The 20,801-nt window shown below is 35.9% G+C and overlaps 6 protein-coding genes across 9 annotated transcripts in view; 3 read left to right on the forward strand and 3 right to left on the reverse strand.

Annotated features, from left to right (window-relative positions):
• The window catches only part of LOC123306436 (bromodomain adjacent to zinc finger domain protein 2B), a 41,504-nt gene extending 33,995 nt beyond the window's left edge, over positions 1 to 7,509 (forward strand). For 2 of the 4 annotated variants that reach the window (XM_044888433.1, XM_044888435.1), the window contains 3 exons: positions 2,041 to 2,162; positions 2,333 to 2,605; positions 4,429 to 4,767. In XM_044888433.1, the coding sequence (XP_044744368.1) occupies positions 2,041 to 2,162; positions 2,333 to 2,605; positions 4,429 to 4,747 (714 nt within the window). In that variant the 3' untranslated portion in view covers positions 4,748 to 4,767. Of the gene's footprint in view, positions 1 to 2,040; positions 2,163 to 2,332; positions 2,606 to 4,428; positions 4,768 to 6,558 lie in introns of those variants that run through there. The other 2 variants (XM_044888436.1, XM_044888434.1) reach the window with 2 other exon arrangements.
• A 2,038-nt stretch (positions 7,510 to 9,547) lies between these two features.
• On the reverse strand, positions 9,548 to 14,091 carry LOC123308488 (origin recognition complex subunit 1). The gene is made up of 9 exons (XM_044891152.1): positions 13,939 to 14,091; positions 13,670 to 13,883; positions 12,054 to 13,432; positions 11,193 to 11,355; positions 11,017 to 11,136; positions 10,844 to 10,962; positions 10,638 to 10,784; positions 10,370 to 10,580; positions 9,548 to 9,923 (listed from the first exon to the last, which is right to left on the reverse strand). The coding sequence occupies exons 1-9, from the start codon at positions 14,037 to 14,039 to the stop codon at positions 9,690 to 9,692; spliced, it is 2,688 nt and encodes an 895-aa protein (XP_044747087.1). The 5' UTR covers positions 14,040 to 14,091; the 3' UTR covers positions 9,548 to 9,689.
• Positions 14,092 to 14,528: 437 nt separating this feature from the next.
• On the forward strand, positions 14,529 to 16,059 carry LOC123308492 (complex I intermediate-associated protein 30, mitochondrial). Its single transcript, XM_044891155.1, has 3 exons — positions 14,529 to 15,111; positions 15,166 to 15,351; positions 15,414 to 16,059. The coding sequence occupies exons 1-3, from the start codon at positions 14,635 to 14,637 to the stop codon at positions 15,636 to 15,638; spliced, it is 888 nt and encodes a 295-aa protein (XP_044747090.1). The 5' UTR covers positions 14,529 to 14,634; the 3' UTR covers positions 15,639 to 16,059.
• On the reverse strand, positions 15,951 to 18,424 carry LOC123308489 (UBX domain-containing protein 4-like). Its single transcript, XM_044891153.1, has 7 exons — positions 18,230 to 18,424; positions 18,041 to 18,175; positions 17,830 to 17,973; positions 17,571 to 17,776; positions 17,169 to 17,495; positions 16,751 to 17,112; positions 15,951 to 16,279 (listed from the first exon to the last, which is right to left on the reverse strand). Exons 1-7 carry the CDS (start codon positions 18,315 to 18,317, stop codon positions 16,147 to 16,149), a joined length of 1,395 nt encoding a protein of 464 aa, XP_044747088.1. The 5' UTR covers positions 18,318 to 18,424; the 3' UTR covers positions 15,951 to 16,146.
• Positions 18,425 to 18,650: 226 nt separating this feature from the next.
• Positions 18,651 to 19,796, forward strand: LOC123308493 (proliferating cell nuclear antigen). The gene is made up of 2 exons (XM_044891156.1): positions 18,651 to 19,008; positions 19,111 to 19,796. The coding sequence occupies exons 1-2, from the start codon at positions 18,788 to 18,790 to the stop codon at positions 19,670 to 19,672; spliced, it is 783 nt and encodes a 260-aa protein (XP_044747091.1). The 5' UTR covers positions 18,651 to 18,787; the 3' UTR covers positions 19,673 to 19,796.
• Positions 19,797 to 19,973: 177 nt separating this feature from the next.
• LOC123308494 (cytochrome b-c1 complex subunit 7-like) lies at positions 19,974 to 20,485 on the reverse strand. Its single transcript, XM_044891157.1, has one exon. It carries the CDS (start codon positions 20,376 to 20,378, stop codon positions 20,043 to 20,045), a length of 336 nt encoding a protein of 111 aa, XP_044747092.1. The 5' UTR covers positions 20,379 to 20,485; the 3' UTR covers positions 19,974 to 20,042.
• Positions 20,486 to 20,801: the final 316 nt, after the last annotated feature.

Consider the following 20,801-nt stretch of genomic DNA (forward strand, 5'->3'; position numbering starts at 1 on the left):
AGAAAGACTGGGGGCGATGTATGGTATATTTCTGAAACGATTTCAGTCTACTGTTTTCATACGAAAAAACACAGCTTTATGTTACAGCTCAGCAAATAAACCTGTTGGGAAAAACCATAGTACGCCACTGGATTGCTATCAAAAAGGTGTGTGCATAATATTTTCATTTCAACATCCTAGCACAAACAGAAACGGAGATAATGACCAAAGTTGAAATCGCCCAAATTTTAATTTTGGCCTATAACTCGAAAACAAAAGAAGATAGAAGAATGCAGTTGATGGCATTATTAGTTTCTCGAAAAAAGAGGACATGCATGGCACATTAATTTTTCTCTATCTCGTTGGGTTGAAAAGTTGCAGTTCAGGTATCGCCAATTTTGCCCACCCTGTACATATCTAGAGAATCGAATGAGAACTTAAGATTTCTCGTATTGGTGGTTATCTGGTTATATCGGAATTTGAGCTGAGACACCCTAAATTCGTCATACTTTTGGATTCTTCACGAAATTTCAACTGCGGTTCATTTGAACTACCTCATATCCAAACCTCAAGGTTCCGTAGTTATTAATTTATTTGTCTCAAATTTGACGTTGAGGGAGTCCCAAACTAATTGTTATAACTTCCTCCTCGCAAAAGTTACAGAGTTAATAATTGTACAGGGTGGGCAATATTCGTTGTCTACTGAGGGGATCTCGAGAACTATAAGAGCTAGAAGAAATCGGATGACACATTCCCGAGCTCTTTTTCAGAGAAATAAAGAATGGTGAAAACCGTAGCCTCCTACGATTCTTCGTTTTTGAGTTATTAGCAAAAAATCAGATTTTGACAATTTCGAAAAGTTTTCAAAACTTTTTTGTCGCCGAAGGTATAGATCTGAAACTTGAACCTTCAACAGGCACTTTTTCACGTAGAATCCACCGACGAGCTCAAAATATTTTTTTATTTCGATCTTTCGTTTTTTTAAATTCGAAATTTTATTGAGTTTGTTATTTTTTTAATTGGAAAAAGATCTTTTGTTAGTAGATTCTACGTATAAGAGTGCCTGTAGAAGGTTCAAGTTTCAGATCTGTAACTTCGAAGGCGAAAAAGTTATGAGAACTTTTCGAAATCGTCAAAATCTCATTTTTTGCTGTTAACTCAAAAACGTAGAATCATAGGAGGCTACGGTTTTCACCATTCTTTGTTTCTCTGAAAAAGAGCTCGAAATGTTTCCTCTGTTTTCTTTTAGCTCTCGAAGTTCTCGAGATCCCCCCAGTAGACAACGAATTTGGCCCGCCCTGTACTATCCCCAGAAATAACTCTCTAGATTCTACATGTCTTTTAAGTTAATAGGAATGTTTCTCTCGGAAATTCGAAATTGATTCTAAGAGTGGCTGTTGAACACGAAAAATATGGTTTCTTCAAATGCAACACCCTGTATTTTGATAGACCACTCGATTAGACGCAAAAGTCTCTCTATAAAACGATTTTAGGCACTCTATACCTAAATCTGAAAATTTTAGTTTTAATCTCCTGTGTTTGAGATTTGGGTGTGCGGTAGTTCAAATGAACCATAGTTAAAACTTTGTTGAGAATTCAAAACTGTAAAAAATTATGGGATGTTCCATTTGAAATAACAGAAATTGAATTTTTTCAGTAAAAAATATCATTTGGTTCTCTAGATTCTCTTAGTGGACCCTTTGTATGAAACCCCCTGTATATAATTTCATCATTTTCTTGGAGTTTATGAAACTAACACAATTGCGATGTTGTTTGGCTTATTATGACAAAAGACAATTTTAACATATTCTCTTCTATTGATATGACGTATTGCCAACAATAATAATTTTTTCCCGTTTATTAATTTTAACAATTTTCATCTTGGATTAATCACTTTCTTTATATCTTTGCTCTACGTGTTTCACTTGCACTTTCATTTTTATCGTTTATAGTTTTGCACTTTAATTTTTCATTCATTTTCACTTCACTTCATGTTGATTAGCGAATTAACCTATCGGTTATACTGTTTAGTATGTTATTTTATATAAGACATTTTTGCAGAACTGTCAATTCTGCCATAGTGGGGACAATGAGGACAAACTGTTACTTTGCGACGGTTGTGATCGAGGTTATCACACCTATTGCTTCAAACCCAAGATGGAAAACATTCCAGAGGGAGATTGGTAAGGATAAAAATATGATAAAGCCCCTTAACAGCTGATTTGAAGTCGGAAATGGATAAATTTGAAAAAACAAACTCGTACAAACACTCGATCTAATAAAAACTCGAAAATATTCTCGTAGTTGGCTCACCCTGTGTATAATTCGGCGATTTTAACCTCTTGTATTTCAGGTACTGTCACGAATGCATGAATAAGGCTACAGGTGAGAGGAACTGTATCGTGTGTGGTAAAAAACAGGCCACGACCGGTACGAAACTCGTGCTTTGCGATCTGTGCCCGCGCGCCTACCATCTGGACTGTCTGCAGCCGCCCATAACGAAGATCCCCCGCGGTAAATGGTACTGCCTCAATTGCATCTCGAAGAAACCCCAGAAGAAGGTCAAGAAGAACAATAACAAGACGCCGAAAGAAGCTGAATCGACTGAACATCCTCCTCCACCTAGGTAAGAGCTTGTTTTGTGCGTGTTTATTGAGGACACGCTTCAAGTTCGAATTTCAAAGTTATCGATCTGAATTTTCGGCAGGATCATGCTGATCCACGGTTTCCAGAAGCCTACGAGGATATATTGTAAAATTCTTAGCCTACCATGGAACCAAACAAAATTTCAATGTCAAAATATTTTATTACTCAACATATTCTCCTCTTAATTGGATACATTTATTACAGCGAACCTGCAACGTCCCTAGACCTTTCAAAAAAAAATGTTTCTTCCTGCTCTGCAAACCAGACCTCCACAGCTTTTATTACCACCTCGTTGGAAGAAAATTTACGACCTTTTAAACTTTTTTTCAGTTGAGGAAAGAAATGATAGTCGGATTGAGCTAATTCTGGTGAATGAGGGAGGTGCTCTAGTAATTCAAACCATAAATCACGAAGATTTTGCATGGCAATATGAGATTTGTGTGCAGGGGTATTGTCTCGCAAAAACAAAACACCTTTGGTTAGCTTTCCGCGTCTTTTCTCTATGATTTTTTCCCGTAGAGTGGTCAGTAATGTCGAATAGTAATCTCTGGTTATTGTTCTACCCTTATCCAAATCGATCATAATTACTCCATGGCAATTCCAAAAAACTGAAGCAAGAACTTTTCCAGCAGATTTTTGGACACGAAACTTCTTGGGTCTTGGTGAACCAGAGTGTCGCCATTCCATCGATTGTTGCTTTGTTTCTGGATCTTAGAAATGTACCCAAGTCTTATCCATAGTAACAATTCGGTTTAAGGAGTCTACATCGTTTTCAAATCAAGCACAGATCGAACGAGATGCTTCTACCCTTGCACGCTTTTGTTCAACATTCAAACATTTGGAAATCCATTTTGCAGCAATTTTTCTCATGTCCAAATTGACGTGAACTATATGATGATCGCGTTCGTATGAAATATTCTGTGCTTCAGGTATCCGTTTTAGCCCAATTCGACGGTCTGATAAAATCATGTCATGAACTGCATCGATATTTTCGGGGACTGACACAGAAACTGGCCTTCCCGATTGGTCATCATCTTCAATGGAAAATTTACCTCTTTTGAAGCTTGCAGTCCAATTTTTCACGGTCGCATACGAAGGACATTGATCACCAAGGGTATCAAGCATATCTTCGTAAATCTGCTTACCTCTTAACCCTTTTAAATACAGGTACTTGATGATGGCTCGATACTCCAATTTTTCGATTTTCACAATTTCGGTGGACATCTTCTTTCTTTTAATTATTGCGTTTACTTTTTTGACCTCAAACTTCACCCTGACACTTCTAATGAGTTATTGTTCGTTGCTATGGTAACGCAATATTTTTTTTATGCATGGAACTGGTCTGGGCTAACTAGATATCAATACATCCTCGTATATCGATTTTGGTGGAAAGCGAAAGAACGGTTTTCGACTTATTCGAATTTTTCGAAAAAAAAAATGTTGGCGCGCTATAGTTCGCAATTTTGAATCTGTAGATGAGGAATTTTGCGTGTTGGTGCTCTTTTTCAAATTTTTTGGAATTTCGGGTCCTTTTTCATGAATTTTTTTCCTTGTCAACTATGACGACTTCTGAAACAAATTTTAGTTCAAGTTATGAAAGAGGAGGGGTTTTTTTCGAGAAAACATGGCAGTGCTGCCACATCCTTTATTTGAATCGTTATTTTTGGAGTTTATCCTCGACAACATTGTTTTCAATATGGGGTTTTCGTGAAATAATGAAACTTCTGGCGCTTGTGAAGCCTCTGGGTCGAACCAAGTGTAATAATCCACTTCGAAGGAGATCTATTTTTGACCTTTTTCCAGCCCTGCCCCGTCTCACAGCTCCGTGGCGACGAACGAAGACCAGTCGACGATAACGAACTGCAACCAGAGCGACATCTCCAACTCCAGCATGTGCAACACCATGTCGCCGTCTTCCCAAACGCCCAAAAAAGACAGGCAGTCCAAGAAATTGATAAAGGAACTGGCCCCCTGCAAGGCGATCCTGGAAGATCTAGAGTGCCACGACGACGCTTGGCCTTTCTTGTTGCCAGTCAACACCAAACAATTCCCCACGTATAAGAAGATAATAAAGACCCCGATGGACCTGTCCACCATCAAGAAAAGGTTGCAGGATATGTAGTAAGTTGCTGTTTAATCTGATATCGATTGAAATTCAATCTGGGAGAATTCTGCATTTTCTGAATGTTTTTAGGGTTTTCACTCCCAATCTCTGGAACAAAATCAATTAAAAACTCGAAATAACCGATAATACACTGCGCAAAAAAATTAACGCACATTCTGAAAATCTCAATTTTAATGAAAGTTAACTCTACATTGACTTTATAACTTATTTTTTATGTTCTCTCGGGAAGGTTTTGAACGAAACAAGACACATTAAATGGAAGAAAAATTCAGGATTTCACCGAATCTTATGTGAAAGAAGAGAAATGAACAATTTTCAAAATACTGAAATGCTGATAAATGATTTAATACTTGGTATTTCCACCCCTTGCGTTAATTACAGCTCGGCAACGACGGTTCATACTCAAAATGAGTGATCTTTAAATGTTCTGATCTAATCCTTCCCAGATTTCTCCGAGTTGGATTCCTAAGTCATTAAGAGTAGCTGGATGATTTTCTGAACTTCTCAGCCTTCTATTGAGGTTGTCCCAAACCTGCTCAATCGGATTGAGATCTGGACTTCTTGCTGGCCATTCCATTCGAGAGACTTCTTCCTCTTCAAGGTACTCCTGAACGATGCGCGCACGATGGGGTCTGGCATTATCGTCCATAAAAATGAAATTTTCACCAATGTATGGGGCAAATGGTACTACATGCTCTTCAAGAATGTTCCTTATATACTTGTCAGCATCATAGCTTCATTATCAACGACCACTAGGTCTGTGCGAGCAGTCAAAGATGTTCCACCCCATACCATGATCGATCCTCCCCCGAAACCAGTATTATTCAGGAAATTGCACTGCGCATATCTTTCATGTGAACGTCTGTATACAAGGGAACGTCGATCACAATGGTAGAATCTAGACTCATCTGTGAAGAGAACTCTTTCCCAATTGGCCTCTTCCCAATGGATATGCTTTCTCGCAAAATCCAAACGCGCCCTTCGATGGGCTGGGGTAAGAGCTGGGCCTCTTGCCGCGACACGAGGCCTTAAATCATATTCTCTGAGGCGATTTCTTATTGTCTGAGTGCTAATTTGCACCTCATGAGTTTGCTCAAGCTGAATTTGAAGGAGGCGAGTGGTTGCAAACCGTTGTCTCAACGAAGAAACTCTCAAGTAACGTTCTTGAATGGCAGTTGTTACCCGTGGTCTACCCTGTCCTGGTCTTCGGACATTCATACCTGTCTCCCTGAATCGCTGCAACATTCTGGACACACTTGTATGGGAAACTCCAAACCTTTCTGCAATCCTCGTGTATGTCCACCCTTCTTCTCGCAAAATTATCGCTTGGGCACATTCCTCTTGGTTCTAATTGAGTGTTTCGCGTTGCATAGCGATCGAGTGTAGAAAATCAAACGAAAGAAAAACTATTGATCACTAGAATTGATCGAGAACAACTGATTTTATAATGGAGCCAATACATTCAAAATCTGATAATATCATCTCTTTTTATTCCTGCTGGGAAAAAACATCTGTATTGAAGAAAACCGTTGAAAGTGGATAACATATGCATGCATAATTCTGATAAAAAAAATTATCATTGAGAACACCTTCAGTTGTAGAATAAATTTGAGATTTCCATAATGTGCGTTAATTTTTTTGCGCAGTGTAATAACCGTAAATTCTTGTAAGAATATACGCAGGAGCAAATCGGTCATTTAAATTTTTTTATTGATTCTGTTCCAGAGATTGGGAGTGAAAACCCTAAAAACTTTCAGAAAATGCTCTTGAATCTGTCGGTCCACGAATGTATTTCGAATTTTTTACAGCTATAAGAGCAAGGAGGAGTTTATCGCGGACGTGAGACAGATATTCAACAATTGCGAAATATTCAACGAGGACGACAGTCCGGTAGGTAAGGCCGGCCACATGATGAGGCAGTTCTTCGAGGCCCGTTGGAACGAGATGTGTCTGAACCACAGTTGAGGTTTCGTAAATATCGAACGTTGTTAGTGATTGACCGATTTGACAACGATCTCCCGTTGGGGGGACTAATGAATGCAGGAAAAAACTCGAATATTTTAATTATAAAATTTGTTGCCGAGTATGGATGTTTCTTGAGAGATTAAAAATGGTTTTCCGATTGAAAGAAAATAATTTTCTTTGAGATGTTCTTGGTTGTGTTGATATGCATGGACAATGGTTTCCCGGAAGGTATTTTCTAGTGAGTGATACAATGACGATGATATTTTGACAATGTATACTAGGATAGAGCTTTTCACTGTTGTCCATACTGTAATTTTTCGTGTACAGTTCAGTAATAGTCGATAAGCGCCCTTTGAAACAATTCACTTTTCAATGCATCAGAAATTATTTTGTATTTTTGATAGTGTTCTATATTTTTATATATAATTTATTTAGAAAGCGTCTTTTATTTGACCTCTTTCGATTTCCAAAGATGTGTTGGAAGAAGTGATCTGATTTTTGTGTAGCTCCATTCCGTTTTAGTTTCTTCGAATAAGGACTGAGATATTAGTTTAAATTCGTGTTTGGGTATCATGTAAAAAGTGTAAAAAGGTACATTCAAATCGCTCAACATCAACAGTACAGAAGACATTGTATTTAATAAAAAGTATTGTAAAATCTAAATATTTCAGAGGTTGTACTAAATTATTAATGTGTTTTAGTAGGCTAGTTCTGGCAAATATTATTTGCGTTTCTAGAACTAGGCGTATTTCAGTGTAAGATATTATTTAATTATATCTACTTTTTAAACGTAATCATCTTTTTCCTTCCCTTCTCCCTTTCTCAAGCGAAAAGTTTCCTTCGATTCCTCATTTCTCGATGATGATTGGTTGTGCCATCCCGGAGCATTTAGTTCGATAGGAAGGTAAATCAGGTCACGTTAACCTTTTTAATTTTTTGATATCTACGAAAGATTTTTCCCAATCGTGTGGCATTTGTGATTTCCGACTACTTTGACCGTACGCGCACAAGAAATTTCGAAAAAACATTTAATTCAACTGCAGCGCCCTCTGTCGGGTCCGGTTGTGAATCTGTGGCCTCGTCCAAGGTCACAGAATTTCTATGATCCGACTGTAACGCCACCTACCGAACAAAACTCGCGAAAAATATTTCAGTCAAAATTGTCCCAGATTTTTAAGGAACAATCCTATTAAACAATCCAGAGCTTCACCTAAACAAACCAAATTTCGTCAAAATCATCCCCTAAGGTCACCTTCTAGGCCCAGTGGTAAATTCGACCCATCCAAGGCCTCACCTGACCCTCAAACAAAATCTCATCGAAATAGGGAATACTCCTTCTGACGAAAATTATGTATTTTTTATGAAATATCCTTGAAACGTCACATTTTGAAATAAACATTTCAACAGTTTCCCAAAAAAAAAAATTATTTTAAGTACTTAAATGAAAATTAAAAATGGGTATTTAAAATTTAAAGCGTTTCATTTCAATTGCACAAGTTGGCAACATCGACTGAAATATGCGTTGATAATAAAGGACAACAATACACTATCTTGATGAGATAGACAAAGATGGCTGTCTATGAAATGAAGTCTGCGAAGAACGAGATGCACTAGGAAAATTGGAGAGGTGAAGAAAAGTTTAATTAACTAAATTATGAGATTCGAAGAGTCACTTGTTTATTTATATAATTCTTCAACAACAAATGTTAAAATTAAAAAAAACATTGAGACCAAAAATTTAAACAGCCTACGATGAAAATAATCTTCTAGAAAACATCTAAAATTAACAACGATATTGTCATTTCTTCAAGGAATTCAAAATCCCTGATAATCGTATAATTTGTTAAAAAAGCTGATTTAAGTGACAAGCATCCTAAAAACTCGTTGTCAGATGGGCTTAAAAATTTTGAAGGTAGGTATTTTGTGCACTGCCATCACTGGCTAACATAAAATTTTAAATTTTGTGGTTATCTTTTAGTTTCGATTCAAACTGTCAAGATGGCGCTCCTGAATTTGCGAGCACCAGTTGAATTTGTTTCTAAGATCACGCTACAGGTTGCTGTAATCGATATGAATACTTGTAAAAACACGTTTACCCCATACAGGGTGAGTCTTTAACTCGTACAAATATTTCAACAGTAGATTCTTGACGTCAAAAGAAACACTTTTTTTTCACCATTTTTTCCGAATCGGCTCGGTTTAAAAGATACAGGCTGTTGAAAAACCATAAAAAATGTTATTTTCAGTTGTATCTCACAAACGGTTTTATCAGATGAAACGAATTTCGGAACACAAGATATCACCCATGTCTACTAGTTTTCTCATTATGACCATTACGTACCATAAAAATGGCAAAAATTCAAAGAATCCAAATCTTGAAACTAAGTTAGATGCTATCTAATGAATGTTTCGTGAAATGAAAGTATTCTTCATATTTCCTCGTATAATGCGCCGTTTTAATTTGATGTTCAAAAATTAAAAAGTATCTATAAAATTTGAAAAATCGGGTACTTTAGCTGAATACAACTCTGTTTAAAAGATCCACAGATGTACATTATCACAGATTCAGCTAGTTATGCTAAAGGGAATTTTGTTTTTCCAGGGGTGGAACAGCTCAATATAACCTAAAATAACTATCCTTTTATCAGGGCCGAATCAGAAAAAATGGTATAAGAAAAAAGTGTTTCTTTTGACCTCAAGAATCTACTATTCAAATATTTGTACGAGTCAAAGACACCCTGTAGAGTCACAAGTTTATGCTTAATCTCGCAATGAAGGCTGGAAATTTTAATATCACAGCAATCAGACAAGACGTACTCGAAATCATCAACATCAAAGTATGCGTCTGTTTAATACGTAACAATCAAAACTTATAAAAAATAGTATATCGATTAGAAATCAACTCTATAATAAATTACTAGCACATTCTCATACATAACATATTCATCATCAGTAAAACCTAAAATAACAAAAATCAGTCTTTCTTCAACGCGAAATACACATCATCCGAACTAACATTCAATAAAATTCTTTGGTTGAGGCCGTTGCAATTTTGGTCGGATAACAACAAACGACAAGAAGTTAACTTATACACCGCCGAAGACACCAGGGAAAGGCTGACCATTTTGAAACCTTCCAAAGTTGCCAGAGAATTCAACGTGGTACACACATCTTCGAATACGGTTTCTTCTAATCCCGTCCTCTCCACCTAAGGTAACCAAACAACACTCAGAATCAACTGCATGAAAATAATATGAAGAAAATTGGGGTCTCCTCAAATTGTACTCTTCATTGAGGAATATTAAGAACAGAGTAATGTTTCAAGTTATACAGGATTGGAACAAAGTGTGGAGCAAGCAATTTGATTTCTTGACAATTTTTCAGAATTTAAGGGTACACAACAAGCATCTATAACCTCCACGGGAGTTGGCGTTTGTTGAGAAAAATCTGCGAAAATATACAGGGTGTCCCATACAAATTGAAAAAGTCAAGGATATTTTCAGTCAAAGCAGAAGTACAGTAGTTTAAAAAAACTGTCCTCAGATACGCAATGCGTTGTTGTAACTAGTTTAAGGTTAATAAATAGAGTCCTTTTTGCTTTAAAGGTATTTACTTCGTCCCATCCCCTACCCTTCAGGAAAAAAAATTACCAACCTCTGCAATAACGGCCTTCAAGAGCAGTTTCTCCAGTTTGCTGCAATGTAAAATAGCCTTAACTTTGGGCTGCGTTATCATCGCTTCCAGAGCTGCGTTGACATGTTGCATAGAAACTTGAGTATTTGGTCCTTCTAATTCCGCTATTTCAGCTGAACGTCTACAAATGTCCAGGGCTCTTCTTGCATCTCCGGACACGGATGCCACTTTCCTAAAAAAAAAGAATGAAAGTAATTGAGGTTGTTATCGGGGAATTTAAGAGTCTTACCTGGCAACGAATTGTACAGCATCCGCCCTGAAGCTTTCGTTTCCCGAAAGACGGTTGATAACAATCTCCTGCAGCTGTTTGTGGGTGTACGCTTGGAAGGTCAATCTTGTCAACCCCAAACGACTTGTCACTCTACTCATTAGTAATCTGAAAATAATCATTATGAATTCGTGCAACTGAAAATGCCATCTCTACAAATTGGCTACCTTTCCGGAAGATCCATGGTGTTGGCTATCGTTACTACGATAAGCTGAGCGTTTGTTTTCGTCGGCCAATCTAACAAATTATAAACGACATCCTGCCTCTTGGTGCAGAGAATATCCAGCTGAAATAGAAGAGAATGAAAACGGGCCAAAATCTAAAAGAATGGGTGATCTACCTCGTCTATAAGAAGAACAGTAGGCACAACTTTCTTAGCGGACTTTATTGTAAACTGTTTTTCTAGCATCGTTAAGGCCTGTTCCCACGGCACCCTTTTACCAGTCAGTTGCTTGAGAATCTGCATTAAAACAAATTTAAAAATTCAAATTCGAAAGACGGGCAAAAAAAACTTACCTCAACATAACACTGCCTCGGCTCTGTCAATTTCATTCCGTTAATACACACGTACTTGAACTCTTCATATCCCTCGCTTTTCCAAGTTTTCGTAATATTTTCTATGGCTGCCGTTACGGTTGCGGTTTTTCCAGTACCGGGCACTCCCGAAATGTACATACACCTAAAATAATTCTGCGTTCATTTCATGTAACATTCACTCTGTTTATTCATCACCAAATTTGAAAAAACACTCAGTATAGCCAATTTTAAAAAAATACGAAAACTCTAAAAAAAAATGATTTCCTTCAAAATAAGCTCGTAGAACCACCTATGACCAATCGATATAATGCGTTGGAATCGAAAAGCAATCTAAAAGATGCGGAAACGACAAACCATTAGACACTTACATACGTGAATGCCCAGTCCAATGCTACGCCCATGTCTGTGCGTTCTCGGGCAATCTTCACGTCCTTCCGATTTTCATCGTGAAGTTAGCCGAAAACCGTAAATTCTATGGTTTCTTCCGATGACTTGTGACATTTCGAATATTGACTGTTTTCGTTGATTTTTTTTGAAAATAATTGCGCTCATAGTCAAAAAGGAACACTTTCGATTTATACTGAAAGTAAAACTCTAAATTTATACCGGCAAAAATTCCATACAACAGTGTTAAATAAGTTAGAAATATCGTTTCTCTACCGATAGAAGGCTCGATATTTTTGTTTTCTAACTACATTTGAAACATTTCATGTCGACTCTTTTTTCCCGTCGGGATTCTCTCGAACAGAAACATATCTTATCGGAAAATATTTTGACAGTAACCTCCGATGGGTTTTTTACATGACCCGTTTTGTAGATTAGAAAAAAGATCGAACTTACCCGCCACATTTATCTCTCAATTTCCCTTCGATGAAACTATAAATATCCCTATATTCCTTCTCCCTACAAGGCAGCAACTTAGGCACGTAGGAAACATGCAGTGTGTTCCTCGCAAGTATAAGAGGAGTGTCGCATTTTGCTACAACTTTCTGCCTCTGGTCCACAGATGGGGTCAGAATTCCGTTCCGAATCAACTTCAGTGGGGTCCCTTTCATCGTCTTGGGAGTTTTTGATCTGCAGCTAGGTGTTTTCACCGAAGGTGTCTGTGATTTCGTTGAAGGAGTGCTCGATGCGTTAACGTCGATCTTTCTTTTATTTTTATTTGAAGATTTAGGGACCCCATCGTCTGAATCTAAATCCGTGATGCCAGGAATAGGAGAGTCTATTTGTTTCCTTTTTCTGGCAGAGTTTTTTATTCTTTGGATATTATAACCCTCAGTAAGATATTCAAAATTTCGATTAAAGCCACTTTTTTTAACCCTTTTTGATCTCCTAACTCCAACAGGAGTATCACAGTGTCCACCATTTTCTCCTCTATTTTCAGCCACTTTTCTCTTTCCACTAAAATCATCAGAGTCAGTATCGCTGTAATTTTCATTGTATAAAGGGCTATCTAGTCTCCGAAGTTTCCTAGGACTCGATTTGACAGGAGTTTTATCTTTTATTTTCATATTGTCAACCAAATTGACCAAAACTTTTTCTGGTGTGTTAGAATTTATGTTTTTTCTATTAGGTGTTTTCACGACATTCCCTGATTTTTTCAGCAACGTTTTAAAATTTGGACTTTTTAATTCATAAACAGCATCATTTTCTTTTGAAAGAAGTTTGGTTTCTATTTTGCTCAATAAAACCACTGGTTGACTTGAGGGAATTTTCGATAAAACTCTACCATTGGAGACCCTCAATTTTATTTTTAGATTTTCATTATCTTGTTCAACAATAGAATAGTTTCCAAAGCTCTTTTCATCTTGCGATAGAGAATCATTAAAGGAGTTGTTTAGATTTCTCCTAACTTGGGATAAATGAGGAGATTGACTTCTAGCACTCTCCTCATGCATTGGTTCCGAATAATTTTTCTTAACTCCAGTACTTCTACTGGCACTCATGATTTTTCTGGAGGGAGTTTTAAGTGGCGTTCTTCTTTTCACTTCTACTGCTTCTTCAATTGTGAGGTCATTTATAATTTGATCATTAAAACATGGCATTAGTTGCCCATTCTGTGTATATACATATCTACATAGAAAATATATCTTCCTAGTGAAATTATGAGAATCTATTTTGTCTTGCACAGTTTCATCTTTAGTTCCAAAAACAACTCTGCATTTTCTCAAAATATGTTTCAAATCTAATACTTTCTCTTCTCTTGAATCTAAAACACACTGTAGAAACGATAAAATTAGTTTTATCTCAAGAGAAGTTAAGGATGTTTCAAGCAAATGTCCATTACAAATATCTAGAGAACAGAATGAGATTTTTTCTGAAATTTCTATAAAAGTACTTCTGGTAAAGCCATATGTACTACTAATACGATAATATTTAAATTTACCAAAAGAATCTCATTTGGTTACCTAGATACTTCTAGTGTGGACCCTTTGCGTATAGAAGCTTTATTATACCTCATTACTATGATCATACTGGACATTCAAGGAACGGAAATCTTCCTCGAATTTACTGGCTCGTTCAAAAACTACTACGACAGCTTTGTACTTGTTACCTTCTTGAAAAAAACATTTGAACTGACAAATTTTTTGGGACAAGGGGTCATCGATGTTTGTATTAAAAATTGCAAAATCGCCAATACTGAAATCCATTCCATTTTTGATGAATATGCTGAAAAAATGGATACGATGAAAAATTGTTAATTCACAACATATTTATACCTTACTTATAAAATATCCTATTGTCTCCCTGTGAGGGTATATTATCATAATAGCAAGGTACCGCATCGCCTAGCCACTTGATATCTACAAATTTTTGTTTAGGCATAATTCTTAACTTTGTTGAGTAATAAAAATTTGAAAATAAAACAAGGTTAATTCGTTAAAATAATTAGTGATGTATACAAATGAGCGAATTCGCGCCACAATATAAACATAGAATATTTTTGTTTTTCATTCTGAACTCTTCAAACAGCCATCACTGATTAATATGATATAGTTAATCAGAGCAAGTATTTGGTAAGTAATGACATTGAAATCAAAATAAAATTCACTTTGAGTGAAATACCTCAGATTTTAAACTTTTTCAATTTCTTCAAATTGGAATAAAAAGTGACATCTATTTATTTCTTTTCAAAACTTAGGCAATTTGAATAGATTACTACTATGGACTGAACAGGAATCTGTAATTGAAGATGAGGCGAGTTGAGAACCATAGAACAATAATAGGTCACCGTTATCTCAAAGAACAAGTAACAACTGTTACCCTCAACCTGTTGTTTTAACAAGTTGTTGCTTATTGCCAAAGAGTTATTTTCAATATTTTATTTTGAATCAAGATTATAGAGTTAGGTTAGGTCTAACTCTATAATCTTTGATTTTGAATGCTTATTTTTAATATTTTGTTTTGAACCGGTAATGTGATGTCTCTCACACATAAAGCTCTCAGATTCTTAAGATATCCAGTTATTGGAAAACGAAACTTCCATCTTTCTCCTAGTTTATGTGAATTCTGGATTAGAGATGAAAAAGGGGGCTACTCAGGAAAGCACGAAGAACTACCTCCTCTTACCAAAAGGATACCTCAAGGATTCAAAGAACTCAAAGAAGAAATAGAATTATACAAAAAAGAACTATATGAGGATTTTTTTTGGTTGAATACTCCCCTGATTGTTCGTCCTGGAGAAATAGATATAATATGGAAATTTGGAAAAGAGAGCAGTTTGGATACCTGGGTAACAAGTTCGGATAGCGACCACAACGAAGGTTTTAGTAAATGTGAGTTGATGCTAACCAAGGATGGTAATGGATTATTCTCAGGTGAACTAAATAAAAGAGTACCTAAGGATGGAAAGATTGCAAGAGCAGGCTACTGTAATATGAAAACAAAAACATTCAGAGTGAGTAAAAAGTGACAAAGGTATTTTCCTATATCTTTGATGATGTCTTTTCAGAAATCGTTCAAAAGACAAAAGTACTTAGATTGGACAGCTTATAATGTTTTGAATATGAAAGTTAGAGGTGATGGTAGATCGTATTTTTTAAATATAGGAAATAAGGGATACTTTGATCTTTCTTGGAATGATATGTATCATTATCCTCTTTATACAAGAGGTGGTCCTTACTGGCAAATTGTGAGGGTAAGAACTTAAGAAAGCAGTGTTTATCTTGAGGTTTTACAATTGAATATTAACTTTTTTAGATTCCATTTTCCAAATTCTTCCTTTCATCGAGGGGACGCATCCAAGATAAGCAATTTGCAATTGATCTGAGCAAAATATCTAGTTTTTCAATTACAATGGCAGATAAAGTGGATGGGCCATTTTCACTTGAGATAGAATACATAGGACTAGAAAATGATCCTTATCATAGAGAAAGTTTTGCATATGAAATGTACCAGTTAGATGGTAACATTGCAGCTTCCTAAAAGTTTGAAGGATTTTCATTTACCTTATATACATCCTGCGCCTATCATTTTTCAAGTGGACATCAAGAAGATGTTTATGAATCCCGGATTGTTAAAATTGGTGGACGTCAATCAGATATACTGGTCCATTAAAATGTGGATAAAACCTTGAGGAGTTGATGGTTATTGAAAAAATAAAGGATTTTTCCTTCAAGTAGCTAATACTTGCCATTAAAACTTGACTTGTAATACGTTTTTGTGGGCATTATGTATTGAATATAGAATTGACAAAAATCACTGGGAAAAAATTGGTTGAATTAAAGAAAATCCTAAAAGATTTCAACATATATTTATTCAACAAGAAAGATAACATATATATAGCAAATGTGCTATTAAATCGTAATTGTGGAACATAGAATAAAATGCATAATTTAGTATTCAACTTATATATTATTCATACATCATAAAATTGCGTGGTTTGCAGGTTTATTTATATAGTCTCTTGCAATCTAATTCCTTCTCCAGTCTATTACATCTGTTGAGTAGAATTACCGTTCCATGTGTTATTCTCATCATCTGTATCTGGTCTCTCTTTCAAGCGGTGGATATTACCCTGTTTCTTAATTTCTGTAGAATTGCCAGCCTGCCTTTTTGGTTGATTCCTGCATCAATAGAATGATCAAAAATTTTTTTAATTTCTATTTGTGCTTTTCGGTTCCTGTTATTATTAAACAATCCTTGGATTTATGCTGGATATCATAAACAAGTGTTGAAAGAAAATTTATAATGTGTTTTCTAGGGAAAGTTTCGACATTTGGAACTTTCTTACATTTATGGTTTTGTCACAGAACATCTGAACTACTAAGCTGTTCTGTGGAAGTCCCAACTTTGACACTTCAATAGACGTTCTGTGACCGAATGATCAATCTTAGACACAGAACCAAAAAAAATCTCAAATAATGTCAAAGTTACTCTGAAAATGCAATATTAATTTTGTATCATATCATACCATAGGATTTATAGGCGGCACAATTTCAAGGATAGTAAAATGATTCAGACAACCAAAATTTCTTTTCTTTTCAATTTGAAAGTCGAAGAAAAACGATTCAGCCCCCAGCACCTCTGATCCTTACCTATGTGTCACATCAGTCTCTGATGCCGACCTTTTGGCGCTCGTCGAAGGCTCGCTCCTCCTGATAGACGGCGTACCGAAAATGAACCCGACCAAAAAGTCGTACATGCTCATGATCGGAGCCATAATCCACCAGAACATACTGCCCAACATCCCGCTGGCTCTGCTGGATACGGCGCCCTGCACCTGGGGCAAAATCAATATGACGGCGTTCGGAACCAGTTGCAGATCCAGCAGAGTCTGACCGTTGTCGCTTTCGTTGAACTCTCTACGAGGGAAAGTCGTTGAGATTGTGTAATTCGTGAAGGGTGGGGTAATTTCGTTGAGGATATACTGATGGACCCTGTGCAGAGTGTCGCTGATCTGAAAACAAAATCAACGTATTTGAAAATAGACATTGTTGGATCTAAATGCATTACCTGAAATTCATGTGTATACACTCTTCCTTCTGGTAATCTGAACTGTAATCTTGTGGTGTTACCTCTCGGTACAGCCCTGCTACCTTCAGCAGTGGCTTGTGGTATTGATGGAACACTCGCTGAACCTTGATTGGAAAACCTAGCTGCCCTCTCTACTTTATCTTGAGCAATCTGGGCCAGAACTCTGTCTCTTGCAGCTTGATTCTCCTTTTTCTCTCGGTTTCTCTCTTCCATCAGCTGCTTCATTGACTCGTCCTGCTGCCACCTCTTCATTTGTTGTACATTCTGTCCAATCTTGCGACGTTCTATTTCCCTCTGCTTTTCAGCCTACCAAAAACAACATTTAATATAAACTAAGTTCAGTAGGGTAATGGATGTTTTTTCCACTATTTTTACAGCTACCTCTTCCTCCTGCTTCTTCTTCTCCTCCTTTCTCTGTTCAATCAGCTCTTTAGCATGCTGAACTTTTTCTTCAGGACTCATCTCTTTAGATGATGAAGAGGAAGGTTTAGATTCTACATGTGAATCTGAAGTACTTGTGATTGGGCTATTTGTGTTTTTGTTACAAGCCAGTTCCTTTTCTTTTTCAATAATATTTGTAGAGGCATCTTGAAAAAATGATCAATAGGAATTCACATAAAACAAATAGTTCTTGTAATACCTGCTTTCAAAGAGAAACCACTTCTTTCTATTACACCATTTATAGTACTGTTGAATTCTTCCACATTAACATTTTTTGTTAAAATTTCTAAGGGTTTACCATTTTTTCCAATGAAAAATACAGATGGAATGGAATTATGAGGATCTATATAATTATAAGGATCAATCTAATATTAATAAATTGAGTAACCAGTGAATATTCGAAAGGATACATATTGCACTGAATTGTTGATGTGCTGTAGAATTTTCCTCTACTTTAATGGCTACAAACTGATTAGTTTTCAATTTTTTCAATACCTCCTCATTGTTGAACAACTGAAGAAAATGAGACGACAGCTCATTTTTACCTAGAATCATTCAAAATATTGCTTTAGAAATAACGTCCTTTACATTCTTCTCACCTTCCACAAAAACAATAAAAACAGCGCCTAGTTGCTTAGCTTTTGTTACAGCCCCAGCTATGTCTCCTTCATCCCAAAGACTACCCATTATTTACTTTTCAGTACTATTTCTTTTTGAAAAAGTAAATGAAAATGGAGATTATGGTAAATGACGAAAATTTGATGATTTTACGGAAATTTCAACGATATTTTGACAGATGTCATAAAGAAAAACAAGACCAAAGAAAGGGTTTTCCTCTACTTGCAACCATTTTCACGGCCTTGCATATCTGAATTCATAAATCGTCAATTCGAATAACTTCCATCAGTTTTAAAATTAAATATTTCTACACGGTATGAAGGGACACCCATTTTTAAGCATTATAATTTATTTTCATCAGTTATTCCCAGTAGATCAAAATAACTAATGAATAAGGTTATGTTTGAGGAGTTTTCCGTTCAATTTCCCGCGATTATTTCCCTCACAAACAGAAGTCGGAGGTACAAGAACGATATTCGTGCGAGTAGCGTCTAATAAATTTAAATTTTATCAATCAAATTTGAATACAAATATTCAAAATGTTTGAAGCAAGATTAGTTAGCTGTTCTGTTTTCAAAAAGGTGATGGAAGCAATTAAAGAACTTCTCAATGAAGCTTCATTTGATTGCTCAGAATCTGGTATTCAACTTCAAGCTATGGATACTTCTCATGTATCCTTGGTATCTCTAATGTTGAAATCAGATGGCTTCGACAAATATAGATGTGACAGGAATATCACAATGGGCATGAATTTAACAAGGTATCTATTACTTTTTAATATTCAATTCAGCTATTCACACCTGGACTTAAAAATTATTTGAACTTTTTTCCTATTAGACTCATTCTGTTCGTTTGTTTACAGTTTATCGAAAATCTTCAAATGTTCCAATAACGATGATACGGTTACCATCAAGGCTCAGGATGATGCTGATACGGTTACCTTCATGTTTGAATCTAAGAAACAAGAAAAAATCTCCGATTATGAAATGAAATTGATGAATTTAGACCAGGAACATTTAGGAATTCCTGAAACTGACTTCTCATGTGTAATCAAGATGCCTTCCGCTGAGTTTGCCAGAATATGCCGAGATCTTTCCCAGTTTGGTGAATCTTTAGTCATTTCATGCACAAAAGAGGGAGTACGATTCTCTACAAATGGTGATATTGGAAGTGCAAATATTAAAATCGCACAGACCAATAATTTTGAAAAGGAGGAAGAATCTGTTACTATCGATCTACAGAATCCAGTCACTCTAACTTTTGCTTGTCAATATTTGAATCATTTTACCAAGGCAACTCCTTTATCTAATCAAGTTGTACTTTCCATGTCTGATAATGTCCCTTTAGTAGTAGAATATGTAATACCCGATTTGGGACACATTAGATATTACCTAGCACCAAAAATTGAAGAAGATGATAATTGATAAGTTTTGCAACATTTGTGAAAAATGCTCTTAAGTTATATTTCTCATTCATTTTGATGTGACCATTTTCTTTTATTTTTATATCTGTTATAATCTGTTTAAATAAACTATACTTTCACTATTATTTTTTATTTTTATATCATATAGTTCTATTTGTAAGAAAATAATTTCTGATAATTCCGTGTTGAAATTAACAGCTGCCCCACTTTCTGAGTGAAATTTATAGGTACAAAAGTAAGAATGCTCAATATTGTGAAAGCTTCAGCTGTCAATTAGGATAGGATTTGGCAAACAAATGAAATTTTTTTAGTGATCTAATATTTAATCAGAATCCTAGAATTTATTTACATCGTACTACCTATTTATTCAATTAGTATTTCTTGTTCCATTCCTCCATCTCCTCCCATTCTTTTCGGATCTGTTTGATAAGTGGTGTGAGGTACATTTTATCTTCTTCAAACTTTGTCCATTGATCTTTTGGCAGGACAATCTTCTGGAGGGACAACTGAGCAGCTCTGATCAAACGATAATTTCTTTCGTCGATGGTTTTTTCATCCAATCTCTTGAGTGCCTCCTGTACATCCTTCCTGGATTCATCCAAAATATCATCCCTCATTAAACCGTATTTATTGAACCCAGACATGTTGTACACGAACTTTTGAAGAGCACTGCTCATGAAACGTTTTTGTACGTAAACAAGGGACATTTTTAATGTATATTTTCTAATTTTCTACCCTTTACGTAATAGAAATTGGTACAAGACCCTTTCAGGAAACGTCGCTCTCTTCGATTTTACAATTTTGACATATGACAGGTCACTCATGTCATTGTCAACTGCAGTGTCATTACTTCGTCATTGGATTTTACTTTTTTTATCTTTTATATAACTATGTGGTAATTTATGGATGATAGTCCAGATTGTGTCTTTTCGGTATTGTAGTCAAAAACTTTTTTCTCAAAATGTTTACTTGAATTTTTTTCTATGCTGAGTTCACAGAAAATCGGACATTATCTCTGTGTTTTGCGATTTGTTTTCGGTGGTCATCAGTGGCCTAAATGTTCAAATTTTGAACCGAAAATTATGTTAAAAGTTATTTTTTGGTGAAAGGGTCCAAATGTCATCCAAACT

The sequence above is a fragment of the Coccinella septempunctata genome, chromosome 2 (assembly GCF_907165205.1).
Source record: "Coccinella septempunctata chromosome 2, icCocSept1.1, whole genome shotgun sequence".
Taxonomy (NCBI): Eukaryota; Metazoa; Arthropoda; class Insecta; order Coleoptera; family Coccinellidae; genus Coccinella; species Coccinella septempunctata.

Bases quoted from the DNA above. Each gene is read 5' to 3' on its own strand.
- LOC123308494 (XM_044891157.1), bottom strand. From the start codon at position 20,378: ATGTCCCTTGTTTACGTACAAAAACGTTTCATGAGCAGTGCTCTTCAA.
- LOC123308493 (XM_044891156.1), top strand. From the start codon at position 18,788: ATGTTTGAAGCAAGATTAGTTAGCTGTTCTGTTTTCAAAAAGGTGATG. The intron at 19,009-19,110 runs GTATCTATTACT...GTTTGTTTACAG, and splicing joins ATGGGCATGAATTTAACAAG to TTTATCGAAAATCTTCAAAT.
- LOC123308492 (XM_044891155.1), top strand. From the start codon at position 14,635: ATGTCTCTCACACATAAAGCTCTCAGATTCTTAAGATATCCAGTTATT. The intron at 15,112-15,165 runs GTGAGTAAAAAG...ATGTCTTTTCAG, and splicing joins TGAAAACAAAAACATTCAGA to AAATCGTTCAAAAGACAAAA. The intron at 15,352-15,413 runs GTAAGAACTTAA...TAACTTTTTTAG, and splicing joins CTTACTGGCAAATTGTGAGG to ATTCCATTTTCCAAATTCTT.
- LOC123308488 (XM_044891152.1), bottom strand. From the start codon at position 14,039: ATGCCTAAACAAAAATTTGTAGATATCAAGTGGCTAGGCGATGCGGTA. The intron at 10,963-11,016 runs GTAGATCACCCA...CTTCTATTTCAG, and splicing joins CTGTTCTTCTTATAGACGAG to CTGGATATTCTCTGCACCAA. The intron at 10,581-10,637 runs GTAAGACTCTTA...CTTTTTTTTTAG, and splicing joins GCTGTACAATTCGTTGCCAG to GAAAGTGGCATCCGTGTCCG.
- LOC123308489 (XM_044891153.1), bottom strand. From the start codon at position 18,317: ATGGGTAGTCTTTGGGATGAAGGAGACATAGCTGGGGCTGTAACAAAA. The intron at 18,176-18,229 runs GTGAGAAGAATG...GAATGATTCTAG, and splicing joins TTTTATTGTTTTTGTGGAAG to GTAAAAATGAGCTGTCGTCT. The intron at 17,974-18,040 runs GTATCCTTTCGA...ATAATTATATAG, and splicing joins TCAACAATTCAGTGCAATAT to ATCCTCATAATTCCATTCCA.